At 43.4% G+C, this 16,277-nt stretch overlaps 4 protein-coding genes across 18 annotated transcripts in view; 2 read left to right on the plus strand and 2 right to left on the minus strand.

Moving 5' to 3' along the window:
- Positions 1 to 5,278: 5,278 nt before the first annotated feature.
- LOC6532954 (claspin) lies at positions 5,279 to 10,223 on the plus strand. The gene is made up of 7 exons (XM_002093653.3): positions 5,279 to 6,868; positions 6,928 to 7,175; positions 7,234 to 7,893; positions 7,951 to 9,240; positions 9,302 to 9,554; positions 9,613 to 9,942; positions 10,007 to 10,223. Exons 1-7 carry the CDS (start codon positions 5,372 to 5,374, stop codon positions 10,124 to 10,126), a joined length of 4,398 nt encoding a protein of 1,465 aa, XP_002093689.1. The 5' UTR covers positions 5,279 to 5,371; the 3' UTR covers positions 10,127 to 10,223.
- Positions 10,224 to 10,463: 240 nt separating this feature from the next.
- Positions 10,464 to 12,775, plus strand: LOC6532955 (peroxisomal membrane protein PMP34). The gene is made up of 3 exons (XM_002093654.3): positions 10,464 to 10,864; positions 10,941 to 11,001; positions 11,794 to 12,775. The coding sequence occupies exons 1-3, from the start codon at positions 10,793 to 10,795 to the stop codon at positions 12,603 to 12,605; spliced, it is 945 nt and encodes a 314-aa protein (XP_002093690.1). The 5' UTR covers positions 10,464 to 10,792; the 3' UTR covers positions 12,606 to 12,775.
- Positions 12,759 to 13,950, minus strand: LOC6532956 (THUMP domain-containing protein 1 homolog). Its single transcript, XM_002093655.4, has one exon. It carries the CDS (start codon positions 13,890 to 13,892, stop codon positions 12,894 to 12,896), a length of 999 nt encoding a protein of 332 aa, XP_002093691.2. The 5' UTR covers positions 13,893 to 13,950; the 3' UTR covers positions 12,759 to 12,893.
- Positions 13,951 to 14,259: 309 nt separating this feature from the next.
- Positions 14,260 to 16,277, minus strand: part of LOC6532957 (formin-binding protein 1-like) — a 32,947-nt gene continuing 30,929 nt past the window's right edge. For 8 of the 15 annotated variants that reach the window (XM_015194242.3, XM_015194239.3, XM_015194238.3 and 5 more), the window contains 2 exons: positions 16,057 to 16,223; positions 14,260 to 15,990 (listed from right to left, as the gene is read on the minus strand). In XM_015194242.3, the coding sequence (XP_015049728.1) occupies positions 15,827 to 15,990; positions 16,057 to 16,223 (331 nt within the window). In that variant the 3' untranslated portion in view covers positions 14,260 to 15,826. The remainder of the gene's footprint in view (positions 15,991 to 16,056; positions 16,224 to 16,277) is intronic. The other 7 variants (XM_015194236.3, XM_015194241.3, XM_002093656.4 and 4 more) reach the window with 1 other exon arrangement.

A 16,277-nucleotide genomic window follows, 5' to 3' on the forward strand; every position in this document is an offset into this window, starting at 1 on the left:
GCTGCTGTAGGAATAACTCGAGAAAGTTTCCTATTGTTATAATGAACAGTTTGAAGAATTTGTAGGGATTCAATGAAATGTATGAATGTAGAATGTAATATCTTTTATTAAAATTCCTTTATCGAAAAAATAGTAGGTCAAATTGGGATATAACAATCTCTTATTTGTTAGCAAACCATAATTGTTTAAAGGCCGTAATAATTTTTTAAATGGAACTTAATCATTTTTCCCAACTTCTTTCGAAACTTTATTTAACAAATTAAGACTCGTGCCAGGAAAATGTCCCAATTTTGTGCTGTTTAAGCTTGTTTCCACCAAACTTCATTTAATGATTTCAGCCCAATTTTCAAAGGCCTTTGGGGCTAGTAATTCCATCTGCCCATTGCACAACCCAAGCAAATAAAGAAAAGCAAACAACTTTGTGCCCATTTGCTAGCAACAATTTGATCAATTTGCCAAAGTGCCAAACGTCAAAGTAAATTTGTCGTCCGCCACTCTCGATTTTGCACAAAAGAGATGGGCTTTTTGGACCACTCCACCACCAATTTCCGATGATGAAATGGCATAAAAATGCCAATTCAAAGCGGGCAAGTGAAACGAGCGGGCACAAGCCAAAAAAAGTGATTAAGTAGAAATGCCCAAATCCAAGAGAGATACAACATGATTGGCCGCCAATTGGCCAAAGCCGATCCCAAAAGCTAAGAAAGTAATCGCCGTACGCTATGAACTTTCATTTAAATATATATATCCACAGGTACGCACCATGGCTGCCCAAGCGATGACATCGAAAGAAATCGAAAGTTCCGCCTTTTGCCTTTTGCCTTCGGGTTTCGATTTCATTTGAATCTCGATCTCGGCCAGGGCACGGCAACGCCCCGGATTTGGATTTCCACGCCCGGAGTGATTCACTGGCAGCACCATGACGTAGATCCTCTGGCACCGGCACATGAGCTGGTAACATTATCGCCCGCAGTTACGCTTCCAATTCGGAATTGGGTCAGGGACGTGTCTGGCATGCTAATTGCACCGCGATCCGTCTCGGCTGACGCACTCGTACGTGGGCAGGCCCTCATCCAGTGGCTTCTTTTGGGCTTACGTTCGTTTCTAGAAAACTGAGCAACTTCTGGGCCCCCATTTTGGGGCTCAGTTCAGGTCGCGAGAAGTTGGGGAAGGCAATGGTTTTCGGCTGGAGAACGCGGTCGTGACGCAATCTTTCTGGAGAAAGTGGCCTCACTTTGAGGTAAAGTATGCCAGGAGAAGTGGAAGATATTTCATAATAAAATTAAATTGCATTTATGGGTGTATACTGGGCTATTTTCTACGCTTAAGTTATTTGTAAGCTTAATTTGATTATTTATTGAAATAAAATCATACAAATTGAGTTATTTATACCCGTTACTCGTGGAGTAAAAGGGTATACTAGATTCGTTGAAAAGTATGTAACAGGCAGAAGGAAGCGTTTCCGACCATATAAAGTATATATATTCTTGATCAGGATCGCACCCCGCACCCCGCACCCCGGACCCCGCACCAGGCACCCCGCACCCCGCACCCTGCACCAGTTTGTCGATTCATGTTGCCACGCCCACTCTAACGCCCAACAGTTTTTGGTGCGGTAGCACCCCGCTGAGTAACGGGTATCAGATAGTCGAGAAACTCGACTACAGCGTTCTCTCTTGTTTTTGTTTGGAATAACCTCTTAAACAATATGGCCTAATGAGGCCTGAGTTATTTTCCGAACCTTAAGTGTAAAAAAAACCCATGTTAAAACGTTTAACCACCAGTCTAAAAATATCTTTTCAAACTTACCAGCTGTCGAACCTTTCCTCTGTTATCCATTTCAGCTCCCAAAGTAACAAAAGTCCCAAAATAATACCGGCTTCATTCAGTTAATTTCGTTTCATTTTGGTGAAGATAAAAACCAGTTGCTACCACAGATTTGCACAACTTCGCTTTTCTTTCGTTTTTTGTAGCCGCCAAGTCAGTGCAGTTATAACGGTGCACAATCTGGGCGCTTATTGTTTATAAACAAATTATTGTGGACCATGGCCCGACCCCAACAATCATGCCAATCATTATGCAAGTCGCACTCCGGCCGGAGCTGCAACCCCGGGCCCGGTCATCGAGCTTGAGCTCAATGGAATCGCCACGCTTTTTACTTTCCATTTCTTTTGTCAGTCGCTGGTCTGCAATTTACTGCCCGTTTTTTCCACTGTTTTTCACTGTTCACTCCGCCGCTGGCGGCTTTTCCGTTGGACTGTCGCCAGCCCTAAATCACATTTATAAAGACAATGAACCTGGGTCTCAGATGGCAACTTGCTGAAGGGCAGCCTACAGGTGTACATCGGTTGAAAGGTGTGAGAGAGGTCGTGTTATTTGCTATCATTAATCATTTTGAGCAGAACATTTGAAAAAGTCTTAAAGTGGTATGGTATACTACCCAATCGATTCTTTCAGTGTGCGCAAAACATGTCAATTGATTTTGAGTTTGGTTTCGGTCCACGCTCGATGGCTGCTGCGCCCTTTTTGGCCATTTCTTTGACTTGGGCTGCATAAATGGCGCTTAATTATTATTTTATGCATATGACTTGGGGCCGGGACCCCAGTCGGCTGGAAGTCGGTTGGAGTCGAGTCGAGCATGGACGGAGCCTGAGTCATGCGCCATGTATCACTTTCACTCGCAAAAAAAAAAAAAAAACAAAAAAGCGCACACAACTAAGGAAAAAATGGCATAGCAAAACGGCAAGAAATCTCAATCGGGCAGCGAAAAGCCAGACGCAGACAGCCAAAGGCGTGTCTGGGTCCCAGGAACAGCCAAAACCGAAAGATATACATATACGCAAACATGTGGCGTTACAAACATTACAAGCCGATCAGACCCGATCAGATTTTGTATGCGATCCTCCGTGGACGATTTGCTTTTAATTGCGAAAGACAGAGTGGCTGCATAAGCCGCATAAACTCAACTTTAAACTGCAGGGTCTTAAGTCCGCGCGATTGCATAAGCCACTTAGTCTTGCCAAAAAGAAAAGATCGGCTTAAAAATATAGTTTTCTAAAGAAATGGGGTATACAATGGCTGTTTGTTTGTTTGCTTTGATCGAAATCCCAATTTCGAATTCCGAGAGATTGCGAGGCGAAGATAAATATTGATTGTAGACAGTTGGAAATTATGTGTATCTTTCGATTAGACTCCGCATTTAGCACACACTCGAGTGTTTTCACTTTCATCTCATGGGCCCAGTTGTGATTTTTTTAGTTTTTTGGTGGTATCTATGAACTGTGCGTATGCAAATTAGGTAGCGACAACAAGGCGCAGAAATACCGTAAATGGCCAAAAGCAAAATCTCTGCTACAGATATGAAAAAAAGATGCCTGAAAGATACACACAGTTAACTGTTTTTATTTTTTTTCAGTTTTTGCTAAATGAAAGAGAAATTGTGTGCGACGGCACCAAGATTTGTTTTTTTTATGTATATAGTATGCTAATTGGTGCGCTAGCTGAAGCTCAAAGTTATAAATGCCCAGTTCATAAGTCGTAAGCAAGAGCATTATGATTTAATCGCTCTGCTGGAAAGGGGCAGAAATTACTTAAGGTTTGTGTGGCTATGAAACCACTTAAAGGTGATATACAAGTGCATCTACATCTTTAAGAGCTTGTCATTTCATTGATGGAATGGAAAGAACACATTTTTAAGAAACTAGAAAATAAGAACTTATATAAATATAATATCTTAGTATTAAAGAGATTTTCTTTAAATATAAACAGATTCCTCAAACTTACCCAAATCATTTTTCTGATAAATATGATATCGATATGTTTAATATTATATTTTCTAAGTGAATATGAGAAATAGCGAGGAAACTCTTCCAAAAGAGTATCTGAATATTTATTAAGCCATGCTAATTTAACGAATGATTAAGCCCATGCTGCGATTCCATATGCGAATATATTATATATTTGGCATAGCGGAAAGCACAAGATTCGTGAAATATGGCTGCTTTCTTTCGATGTTTCTAAGGTTGGGTAACACATATGGCTTTGTTGTGTGGGATTTTTAAACGTTGCGCAATTCGGCAAGGTGAAACATTTGTCCCCCTTAAAAATCGAAGGCATTTGTAAAATGCATTAATCATTTATAAGTTTCAACCGAGTGTGATCTCAGAATACACACATTAAGTGAAAAGTCGGAGGAATTTAACACCTATTAAAACGGTTTGGTTTCGCTTTTCGGGGCCTTTTGCTTTCATTGGAAGTCAAGTTGATTGAATATTGGGCTCTGAACCGAGGTTAATGGTTGCGGTTTGAATGCGTTTTTCAGCATTATTAATTGCATTTTAATGCTATTTATATCGGAGCAAGTTGCCTAATGATAAAAGGCAACTCTCGTCGTCTAAGGGTTACTTAATGACCCGCGGTCGAAAGATCTTTTCAGCTTTTTGCCTTTTCAGCCACGAAACTGTGAAAGAGAAATGCCCCAGAGCCAGAAAGAGATGCGGAGAAAGCATCGCAGCAAGTAGCAACATCGACATCGTACCAAAATCAAACCAACTGCAACAATTCGCCAACATACTCATACAAGAGCAGCAACAACCACAGGAACAGGTGAACTTACTCGCTTACCCACCTGGATTTCTTCCATTTGTCTGCTTTTTTTCTGAGAGCATGCAAATCCGCTGGGTGATTACTTTCGATTGCTGTACTGCTGAAAGGTTGCAGCCTGCTGATTAAGTTGCTGTCCGAGATTTGTTCACGCTGCTTGATTTGACTCTGAATAATCATGTACATTTTATAGGTTTCAGCTCGTCGAGAAATTAAGTTTATTTACAGCTAGTTAAAAGTTTCAACTGTCTAAAAAGGTGAATTAAATAGGGCTATTAACTTGAAGTATATATTAAAAGGAAGTGTTTAAATTTTAAATGGATAACTAACTTATTTTCACCAAGTCCCTAATACAAAATATAATTTGATGTTTTATGCAAATTTATATCTTTACTTAAATATTTATTTAATATTTAAAAAAAGTAATTTTCATATCATGTAACAAAATAAAAATATGTAAAACATGGCTTTGTTGGATTTTCTAAACATTTAAGTTATAATATTGAATTAAACTATTTTTTGAATATTTCTACAAGTAACGGACTTTATATACATTCATTTGACACATTTCCTTTACATAATTTTACACAAGTGTGGTCGAAAGTATTTACTTAGTGCACTTTACAGCACTGCCAGCATCAGCTGATGGATCCCGCACTTTCAACACTCTTTGCGCCAAAAATCGAACTGCGTGCAATTGTGTGCGTGTTCAGCACCGAATGTTTTTGGTTTCTTATTATTATTAACAAAAAACAAGTGACCCAGAAATATGAGCGAAACGCTTGCAGAAACTGCAGCTGCAGCGGAAAATGATGAGCAGGCCGACGACTCGATGGAAAAGCTGGAGTTCGACGAGGAAGACGAGCAGATGGTCTCCGGCGAAGATTTATTGGGTGGCAAGAGTTTGATGATGTCGGATGACAGCGACAACGAGGATGGAGCCCAGGAGCAGCAACAAAAGATCTCACCCAAGGCCAGGCGCCAAAGGATGATGGACAGTGATGAGGAGGAAGGTGCAATGGAGCAGGGAAATGATTCCCCAAAGGGAGAAGTGGAGGAGGAGATGGTTACTAGGCCGAAAAAGAAGGTACCCGCCATGATGGATTCGGATAATGATGAAGAGCAGCCGGCGGATAACCAGGAGGGGAAGGAGGAGGAGAAGCCACCCGTCAAGAAAGGCAGGAAGAAGAGATCCCAGGTGGATGACGACCAGGAGGAGCAGGAGAAACCTGTGACAGCAAATAAGACAAAGAAGGCGGGAAGGAATAAGAAGCAGACCCAATCAGAAAAGGTGGAGGATAACTCTTCCAAGGAGGATAAACCAAAAAGAGTCGTAAAAAATAAGAAACAATTGGCTAAAGAGGGTAAATCCCCGGCAGACAAAGAGGTTGAAGTTGAGAAACCTGCTAGGACACAACAGTCTAAAAAGTTGACCAAGAAACAGAAGCAACAAGAGGATAAGAAGGAGGACAATGGCACTGAACAGGAGAATTTGAAATCTGCCTCAAAAACCAAGGCAAAAAAGACCGGCAAACCCAAAAAGGATTCCCAAATAGAAAAAGAGGAGGATTCGCAAATGGACGTGGATGAAGACTCCAAAACTGATCAAAAAGAAGATCAGGAGCCTCAAAAGCAGAAGGCAAAGAAATCAGCCAAGAAAAATAATAAAAAGTTGGATGGAAAGGAATCGGAGGAGGTCACACATCAGAAAGACCTGGAGCAAAAGAAGCCACCCAAGAAAAACAAGAAAAATAGGTTGGATAGTATTGACAATAAGGAGGACAAGGAGCAGATAGTTGAGCCGAAAAAAATGGCCACGAAAAACAAACAGAAAATACTGAGCGATGACGAGGTAGAGGAGAATAAAGATGAAGCTGGGGAAGATCAGGATCTCAAGCAAATGGACACTGAAAAAGAGGCAGAAATAGACAGCGATAAGGAAGACCAGGATAAGCAGGAACCACCCAAGAAGTCGAAGAAAAAGAAGCAACGAATGGACAGTGATAGCGAAGATGAAATCCCGAAAGCCCAAAGCGAGGAAGAAACCAGTTCACCCAAAAACAAGCTGAAGGGATTGGTGGACTCCGAATCTGAGCCGGAAGAGGCGGCTGCAGCAGTGAGTCCCATCAAGAACAAACTCAATGGACTGGTGGACTCGGAATCGGAACCAGAGCTAGACAATCCATATGAATTTGCAGATGAACAGGAAGCGCCCACAGGAAGCAACGACTCCAAAGGAAAGCCTAAGAAGCCCAAAGTGGTTCGCGTGAGTTTTTAAATATTTAAGATTTAAGATAAATAGTTAAACATACTTTTTATAATTAGGAATCAGCTAAGAAAGCGCTGGAGGGGATGCAGGCCATCCAAAGTGAACAGCAGCGTTTGCACCGCGAGGCGCACATCAATGTTCCCTATCATCAGCCGAAGCCCAGAACACTGAAGGAGTTTCTTAGCCGACGAACCATTAACGCTCCTTTGGCCACGGCTCTGGCTGGAGGAAGTCCGATGCCCAGCAGGCAGCCAAGGAAGTCGGTGGGTCTGCGAATGACCAGGGAGGAGTTGGAGGCTTATGCGTAAGCTACACATGGCTTAATTGGACAATAGATCGATTTTATCTACTTTATTTTTTAGAAAACTTATGGAAGATCGCGCCAAAGAAGCTACCGAGTTCTTCAAGTCTGAATCGGAGCCAGATGAGGAGAATGATTCGGAGAACGAAGAGCCTATGGAGTTAAAAGACAATCCAGGTGTTTTGGATGAGGTGCTGGATAATCCCAAAACTCCAGAGCAGCCAAAGAAAGACACAGAGGACTTGACGGGCCAAGCAGTTTTAGCGGAATCTCTCCAGGGTGAAGCCCTGCCAGATGATCCCGTCGAGAAAGAAGCAATGGTGACAGATTTAATTGCTGAAGAAGAACCCATTGCATCCACCTCTTCTGATGGTGCATTAAAATTCACTGATTTTGAAGTTCAGCAAGAGATTAATGCGAAATCTCCGAGCAAAGTCTGTCTGATTACAGAAGTGGTGGAACTGCCCAAGCTGGACTTGAGCACCATCAACATAACACCGCCCTCTAAACCAGCCACTCCCAAGATCAGCGAAGCCATTCACCGGCTGAAAATAGAGAAGAGCTCTGATGAGAGCCCTTCACTGAAAGGCGATCCCAACATGGTTATCGATCTGGAAACTGGTGATATGTTCGCCAAAAAACCAACGGGTGTTGATGATCTGCTAAATCGACTGATGAAAACGCGGGAAGCTAAGAAGCACAAGACCACAGAGACTGTTAAGTATGTAACCCACTTTACCACCTTTTGAAGCCCAATAACTTTGGTTCCTGTTTTTAGCATCCTATCCACGGAACATGGCAAGCTGGAGATGTCCAAGGTGAGCATTCACCTGCACGAAGAGGAAATCGCAAAAGAACCAAAGCCGGGAGCGGGTTACATCAAAATGCAGGAGCATCTCAAAACCCTGATCACCAGGAAACGCATGGAGGACCTGCGCAAAAAGCAGGCTGAGGAACAGGAGAAACTGGCAGAAGATGAGGAGGAAGGCATGGATGTGGATGAGGAGTACGAACCGGAAGATAAACCTGCTTATGCAGAAGTAACTATAAATGAAGACGAGGAAATCATAGATAAAGGTGATAGCACTGCTGAGGACGACGACGATGCTGAAGAAAACAAAAACGATGCAGACGAAGATCCAGTTGAAGATCTAGAGGATGAGGAAAATGACAGTGAAAGTGAACAGGAATGTGAACCGGAGCCAGAGCCAGAAACGCAAACAAGGAAGAAGAACCGCATCATTAAAGCCTTCGAGGACGACAACTCCGATGAAGATGATCTCGATCTGCTGCAAACTCCGAAGCCCAGCAATGTTACTCCCATTACAGCGACTCAGTTGCAATTATCCGCCCACAAGCTTTTCGATGCGGAAACCCGACGCACGGCCAGCGACGAGGAGAACGAACTCCTTGATCTGTGCTCTGGCCAGTTTCCGCAAACCCAGATGCTCTCCTCCGCCGCTCCTTCAGTCGATGCAGCTGTGATTAGTCAGATTCCCATGACACAGTTTGGCGGCAGCAGTCAGGCCGCAGATGAACTGGAGGGTCTGTGTTCTGGTACCTTTGCCACCCAGTTGCCATCGCAAGCACCCACTCAACAGCCGGAGCAGCAGGAAGATTACCGAGAATCGGCAGTCGTGGCCAACAGAATAGTATCCAGCAACGAAGAAGCCCAGGCGGATACCTTGGAAGTGGATAAGCCAAGAAACAAAAAACTCACCAAGAAAAGGCCAAAGAAAAAGGCCAAGTTGGGCTTCTCGGATGATGAAGATAGCGATGGTGAAGCTGAGGAATTCGAGGAGGAAAGCGACGGAGAGCCAGTGGAGGAAATTCCGGAAACCTTTGTGGACTACGATTCCGAGGAAAATGAAATTGTTGTGGAGATGACCAAGAAGGATCGTAAAATGCGAGCCGCCAACTTTGTGGACAAAGAAGCTGAGCTCTCCGAATCCGAATGGGGATCTGCCGACGAGGACGAGAAGAACATGGATCAATACGACATTGAGTTGGGCGACGAAGATCAGTTCGATCGTGATAAGCTGCGGCACGAGCTGGGCCAGATACACGCGTAAGTATAAACTAAAAATTTCACTACTTAAAGTTATTTAAACATATTACTTTTTTGATAGACGTAAAATGATGGATCAGGATATCCGGGAAGTGCGCAAGATCAAGGAAATGCTCTTCGAAGAGGAAGAGGAGGGAGCGAATCGCCAGCGCCAATTCCGTTGGAAGAACGTGGAGGCCGGTTTCACTTTAGAGGATAATCGACCCGACAATGGTGAAGGAAACGAAGGCAGTGGCGATGAGGAAAACGAGCATCTGTGGCGAAAAATCCGCTATGAACGCGAGCAACTTCTCTTAGAGAAAGGTCTAAAACCGGTGCGCAATATTCAATTACTTTCCTTGTGTTCTTTTCTTAAACTTCTCCATCTTTCAGGAGGTAGCCTCACCGCTCTCCACGTCCGTGATAAACACCAGTAACACTGGTAATTCCATTCGCCGGCTGAACATTATTTCCTCTAAGAAGACAACTGTGGAGGTGAAGAAGAGTTCTCCGTTCCTGATCTCAAAAACAATAGCTGGCAAACAGCAGAAGAGCGCAGCTCGTGGCTCCTTTCTAGTTCGGGACCAGCAAACGCTCACCAAACTGGCAGGACTCACAAAAGGATCCTCCGGCGATGTGGACGCAGCGGAGGGCACTATGTCTGTGAAGTCAGCGAAGGCCAAGAACTTTGTGTTCGCCACGCTAACGGAGGAGGAACATGAGGTGATAAGATATGATATGTTTTTTAAATTATAATTCCCTCTAAATCAAATGAGTTAAATTTCAGAATCGCAAGAGAAAAGCAGCCGATTTACTGAACAGCAGCACTGAAACAGGCGTAAACTTCATGAAGAAACCAAGAATGGAGCCGCGGAGAGACAAGTGCCTAATAGATCAGCTCCTTTGATCGTTTCTTCTTTTAAGCTGGGACGCACCTTAAATGTACATTTTGAAAGTTAGACTTAAGATAGGTAATAGGAGTGAATAAAAATAAATGTAATTTACATATATTACTTTAGATTAGAGCATTATAAGCGATTGGTACTGTTTGATTGCAGGAATATTTCTCAGAATGTGGAATGCAAGAAGAAAATGCTTAGGAAGTCTATAAATTTCAGTAAAATCAGTTAATTTTTCAAAATTGAAGTTTTAGTAATGTAACGGTCTATTTCGTATAACATATGTATATATTTTAGTATATTTCTCCAGCTAGATGGTATATTTGGCGGCTTCAAACACTGGTCATACTGTGTGAATGAATGTGAATTCTATACAGAAATTGTGAATATGTGAGTGAATCATTTAAAAAGTCGCCGTGTTCCAGGAGGCACAACAAAGCCGCCACCGCCTCCTCCGCCGTCGATAAATTAATCTAATCTACACATCGCGGCGAACAGCGCTGCCGCAGCTAAATTTTCAACAACCGGCGGATCGGGTCGTCGTCAATCAGTAAACACTCGCCCGAAGACGCCGCCGGACGTTCCAGTCCCTAGTAACCAATAAGCCAGTCGCCAATCGCCAGTCGCTAGTCCAGAGATCTCACAGTCCGACGAACAAACAGCAAACAGCAGAAATGGTGGCCCCCTCGAAACTCAGCCAGGTGCTTAGCTACCAGAACTTTGTGCATGCCGTATCCGGAGCTGCGGTGAGTGGGCAAATATTTGCCGGCTAAAGGTCAAGATGGTAACGGTGCTAATTTGCATTTGGTCAACTCCTCACAGGGCGGCTGCATCGCCATGAGCACCTTCTATCCACTGGACACGGTGCGTTCCCGCCTGCAACGTAAGTGCCCCCAGGGATTTGACAATCCTCAAGTAACTAATAATCTGCAGTGGAAACCCGATAAGCGGGCCACGCTTTGATAATTTCTATAAGCACACCTATGGATCTGCGGGCGAGTTCAAATTCCAGCGTTTGAAACTTTCTATTGATGATATGTTAAGGAGCCCCATTCTAATCAATTGCCCGCACTAATCCAATTTTAGGTGCTGCTTATAGATGATGGAATTCGATAGCGTCTAGTTTATGTGTCGAGACAAGATTGTGATTATTATATTTCTGGATGGGTTAGGGAATAATTAAAAGTGATATCGAGGCTTCACTTTACAAGGTGTGCGTTCTAGTTCCTCAAGTACACGAACAGTTTATATTATCTGAATGCATAAATTTTGCAGTTGTATAAAGCCAATGGACTTTGACTTGTAAAACGAAATCTATAAAACTTCTTACAGAAATAAGTTATGTTCACTAAAATTCTCAAAAAAAGGGAGTACTTTTTATATAAGTAAACGCTCATAAAGAAAAGGTTTTTGTAAGGTGACGCTTGATGTATTTTTTAATGACAATTGTAGCAAATATTTACTGCATATGCTTGCATATACGACTAGAGCGCCTTCAGAGCTAATGCTAGAAATTGGATAATTATCATAATGGGGTCCAAGGTTGGGTTGATATCACTGACTCGTAGTATGCGTGACAAGTTAAATTAGCGCTTAAACCAAACACACCTGAAATACACTTTTTTTCCGAATCGCCAGCTTAAAACTTATTGTTTTCTCCAACGAATCTTTGCAGTGGAGGAAGCCGGCGAGGTGCGCAGTACCAGGCAGGTGATCAAGGAGATAGTGCTGGGCGAGGGATTCCAATCCCTGTACCGAGGTCTTGGTCCTGTGCTGCAGAGCCTGTGCATTTCGAACTTTGTCTACTTCTACACATTCCATGCCCTCAAGGCGGTGGCATCGGGTGGCTCCCCATCCCAGCACAGCGCTCTCAAGGATCTGCTACTGGGCAGCATTGCCGGCATCATCAATGTGCTCACCACCACACCCTTTTGGGTGGTCAACACGCGACTGCGCATGCGCAACGTGGCCGGAACGTCGGACGAGGTGAACAAGCACTACAAGAACCTGCTGGAGGGTCTCAAGTACGTGGCCCAAAAGGAGGGCATCGCCGGTCTGTGGTCGGGCACCATTCCCTCCCTCATGCTGGTCTCCAATCCCGCCCTGCAGTTCATGATGTACGAGATGCTTAAGCGCAACATCATGCGCTTTACCGGCGGCGAGATGGGCAGCCTGAGTTTCTTCTTTATTGGCGCCATTGCCAAGGCCTTCGCCACGGTGCTGACCTATCCGCTGCAGTTGGTCCAGACCAAGCAGCGTCATCGCAGCAAGGAGTCGGACTCGAAGCCCTCCACTTCGGCGGGACCGAAGCCCCGCACCGAGAGCACACTGGAGCTGATGATCAGCATACTGCAGCATCAGGGCATCCGTGGTCTATTCCGCGGTCTAGAGGCCAAGATCCTGCAAACTGTGCTCACAGCCGCTCTGATGTTTATGGCGTACGAAAAGATTGCCGGCACCGTGGTCATGCTGCTCAAGCGCAACTGAAAAGAGGCTCTAGTCTACAAGTAGTTTTACTCAATTAATCCTAACGTAAGCTATAACACAAATATACACATTCTGACATAGGATATGGCCAGCACACAGACTCTCCAAAGTTTAGTCGCTAAGCGTCAATGGATAAAAGAAAACAAGAATAAATAGTTAACAAAAGTAAATAATAGCTGGTTCATTTATTTATATTCGTCTGCACAGCAGATGGTCCATCTATAACTATTGCTTTATACCATTTCTAGGGCAGGTCGGTGATGGTCTCAATACCTTTTGTTTCCTCAGTTAGTTTTTGGTATCTCCGTTGTCAGTTGGTTTATTTTTATCATTACTAGTCTTAGACTCCTCTGAAGATGCAGCTTCTCCAATCGTTTTCTGTTCCTCATTGTTGCCCTTGGAGGAAGATTCCGAAGACTGCGACTTGGCATCTGAAGATTTCTTATCGCTGGGATTGGCCAGCTCGGCCAGATTGAACTTTTTGGACTCCAGATAGTTGTCGATCACGCTAAGCAGGCACCAGCCCCTTAAGACCTCCACGATGATGGATTTCTTGGCCTCCTTCAGGTCCACCTTGTTACCCACGTTCTTGGCGTTCACCAGCTCGGCCAGTTGGGTGATGATTTGGTCCCGCTTGATCTGCTGATTGTAGCGATGATTGAAAATGATGCCATAGCTGGTGGGCTCCTTGAGGAAGTGCTTGTCGAAGAGCAGTCCCGCGGCAGAGATGATGTCCGGCATGTTGGCGCGGCAGACGACTTCGATGGGCACCAGGCGGAGGACAAATCTGGACATTGACTTGCCGGTGGTCGCTATGTCGTTGATTATGTGTTTACCCAGGGCCACCGGGTCCTCCAGTTGGGTGCGGATGAACACGCAGTTGGTGGTGTTGGTGTCCACATTCTGAAATCGCACCTTGCGCTGGGAGAGCTTCTCACGGCACTTGGCGGCAGCTGCCTCCAAGTCGTCGTCGTCGTCGTCATCACTGGCACCTCCAGCCGCCGGCTTCCTCTCATCCTCTCCCGCATCGCCAGCCGGTCCAGCTTCCTCTGGCTGCTTCTGTTCCGGCTCATTCTCCGGCTTTTCCGGGCCGTAAAGTATGTCCGCATAGTGATTTAATAAATTGTAGCATTCGCGAACACATGCCTTCTCGTTGATGTTGCACGTGGCAAAGAATCCACGTTGGCCGGGCTGGAGCACCTGCCTCTTGGCGTGGAAATACTTCTTCTTGTTGTTATTGAACTTTTGGTTTTTGCCCATTTTCGATTTCTTTGCTGCGGGTTCCATTAAATAATAAAACTTATTTTGCTTTACCGGCTGTTCAAAGAAGAGAGACCGTAAATGCAATGGCAATAATGCCGCGCTTTTAACAATCTACTAAAATTGGTAGAACGGAAATAGGAAGTTATGGTCACTTTAAGATTGAAAATATTGAAAAAAAAAATCTTCATAAATTAAAATTTTTGAAATGCTTAATCAGAAATAAAACATAATTTCCTAGTATTTAGAAATTGCTTAATCTGAAGTAAAATTGAATTTCCAGTTTAGCTGTGCTTCTAGTCATTTACTTTTAAAGTAATTCTTGGATTAAACCCCAACCTTAAGTTTCAATTTAAAAAACATCCATTTGCAAAAGGATCAAATGCCGATCAGCTTTATGATTCATTTAATTGTAGTTACTTTTATTAAGCCGACAATTTCTGCTCACATACATTTGCCGTAGTCTGTCACTTAAATTCAATTACTCTCATTCCATTTGATGTTGTAAACATTATAGCGTAATACGTATGTGCCTGTTTTCGGTTCGAATTTAAAATTAGATAAATTTAAGAATTTTGGAATTATTTATTTTCTGCGTTCGCACTAAGATTAGTTCATCGTCATTCGTTTACATCGTGTTATTAAACGTAAGAAAAACAGAATTCAGTTTCAGAATCATTTTCACTTTGTTTGCACACTTAAATGCTAAAGCATGGTAGCATATATATGCGAAATGAAAGTACAAAATACAGATGGTGAAGGCTGCTGAATATCTAACTAAAGACCTATCTCGCTCCGCCTGGACTTTATCCGCAGACTTCCGTTTCATGTTTTTGATTGTGGTTTACCAATATACAGCGGTATATCATATTAATGTATAAATAAATGTATTGCAAAGTGGCGTCGTTGCCGCCCGGCTTTGCTCTGACTTAAGCCTTAATGTTGTGAACTTAATGGTATAGGGGTACCTAAAACATAACTAATCAATCAGATGCACTATCTCGGCATGAATGCGCTTCTCGCGTCCCATTAAACATAGTGTGTGAAAATGTACAAGGCCAAGAGCAATACAAAATTATCATCAAATTAAGATTACGAATTATGCATAGAGTGGTTTAAAGTAAAATGTACAATTGTTGCTATTTATATAAAACAAGCTAGCGCGTTCTTTTTGCTTCCGCAATTGCATATGCCGCATGTCATGCAGGATTGCCATAACTTTTGCCCACATATCCTTGAGTCTCGGTTGTGTATATTGGGTACATGGGATGTGATCGATGTCCGCTCGCTTAATCTTTGCATATTTACCAATGTTTTTAGTGCTTAAATTTGAGGAAATTGCACACTGCCGCTTTTCCAATTTGGTCTGCGGGAAAGGTGACAGGTGCTCCTAAGGCCAAGGCCGAGAACCGAGCAAAAGTAAGTATTATCAACACATTGCCAAATGGATTGCACGTGAGAACGTGTTCACAAGATTACTTTTAATGTCCAACGGCCGTAGTGTCAGTTTTAGTTTTTCTTTTCATGCTCTCACGTATTCAAGTGCCATATAAATCTGGTTCCATATATGTATATAAATAGGTGTTATCATGATTGTTGTTGTGAAGAGGGAAACGTTGCGGTGCTTACAATTAGGTGAGGTATGCTCGTAGGTGCATATGACTATAGTATTTATAGTATGATATAGCTTGCACTACCATAAGATCAATGACGTTTAAAATCAAAGTAAATATACAAAGCATACGAAGGGTAAATGAATCGAACTTAGCTTAGGTCAAATGTACAGTGTTGTGTGAAAGTTAGGTGTGTTTGTTTCATATGTTTTGTGTGGTATGGCTGTCCGACAGAACGCAAAGTTATGACAAAAGTACACAAATCAATCGAACATACGCAAGAGTTTGCTGAGTAGGTAACATTTAAAACCGCCCGGCTGATTGCCCGCCCCGAAAATGAACTTAATCCTAAGCATAGAGCGTGCACTCAATATAACTCGTGGGCACGAAGCCCTCGTCCCAGCCATTGGAGTTGTTCTCCCGCCGCACTCGCGTCCATCCATCTCCTTGGTCAATCTCGATCACTTGCAGTTCCTCGCCCTCACTCATGGGTATGCTTCCCTCGCTGGAGGCTACAGTGGATTAAATACAGCATGTATTAGATGTATTTTGCCGCAAGCATTCTTTCCACGACTCACCTTCAAACGGATACAGGGCTCGACATTTTCCCACTGGATTAAGGGTCTCCACTTCCGTTTCATAGTAGGTATCCTCGCCAATCGCATTTTCATTTGCGCTGCCCTGTCCCGATCCTGGCAGGGATGTGTGCGAAGTGCCAAGGCCACTCTCGGGACTTGCCGAACTGCTGGATTTCACCATGGAAAAGGCAAAATGAAACGAAATATTTGAAGAAGTTGCA

The sequence above is a fragment of the Drosophila yakuba genome, chromosome 3L, assembly GCF_016746365.2.
Source record: "Drosophila yakuba strain Tai18E2 chromosome 3L, Prin_Dyak_Tai18E2_2.1, whole genome shotgun sequence".
Classification (NCBI taxonomy): domain Eukaryota; kingdom Metazoa; phylum Arthropoda; class Insecta; order Diptera; family Drosophilidae; genus Drosophila; species Drosophila yakuba.

Coding starts and splice junctions, on each gene's coding strand:
- LOC6532955 (XM_002093654.3), top strand. CDS start 10,793: ATGGTGGCCCCCTCGAAACTCAGCCAGGTGCTTAGCTACCAGAACTTT. Junction 10,865..10,940: donor ATGCCGTATCCGGAGCTGCG/GTGAGTGGGCAA, acceptor AACTCCTCACAG/GGCGGCTGCATCGCCATGAG. Junction 11,002..11,793: donor GGTGCGTTCCCGCCTGCAAC/GTAAGTGCCCCC, acceptor GAATCTTTGCAG/TGGAGGAAGCCGGCGAGGTG.
- LOC6532956 (XM_002093655.4), bottom strand. CDS start 13,892: ATGGAACCCGCAGCAAAGAAATCGAAAATGGGCAAAAACCAAAAGTTC.
- LOC6532954 (XM_002093653.3), top strand. CDS start 5,372: ATGAGCGAAACGCTTGCAGAAACTGCAGCTGCAGCGGAAAATGATGAG. Junction 6,869..6,927: donor AGAAGCCCAAAGTGGTTCGC/GTGAGTTTTTAA, acceptor TTTTATAATTAG/GAATCAGCTAAGAAAGCGCT. Junction 9,943..10,006: donor TAACGGAGGAGGAACATGAG/GTGATAAGATAT, acceptor GTTAAATTTCAG/AATCGCAAGAGAAAAGCAGC.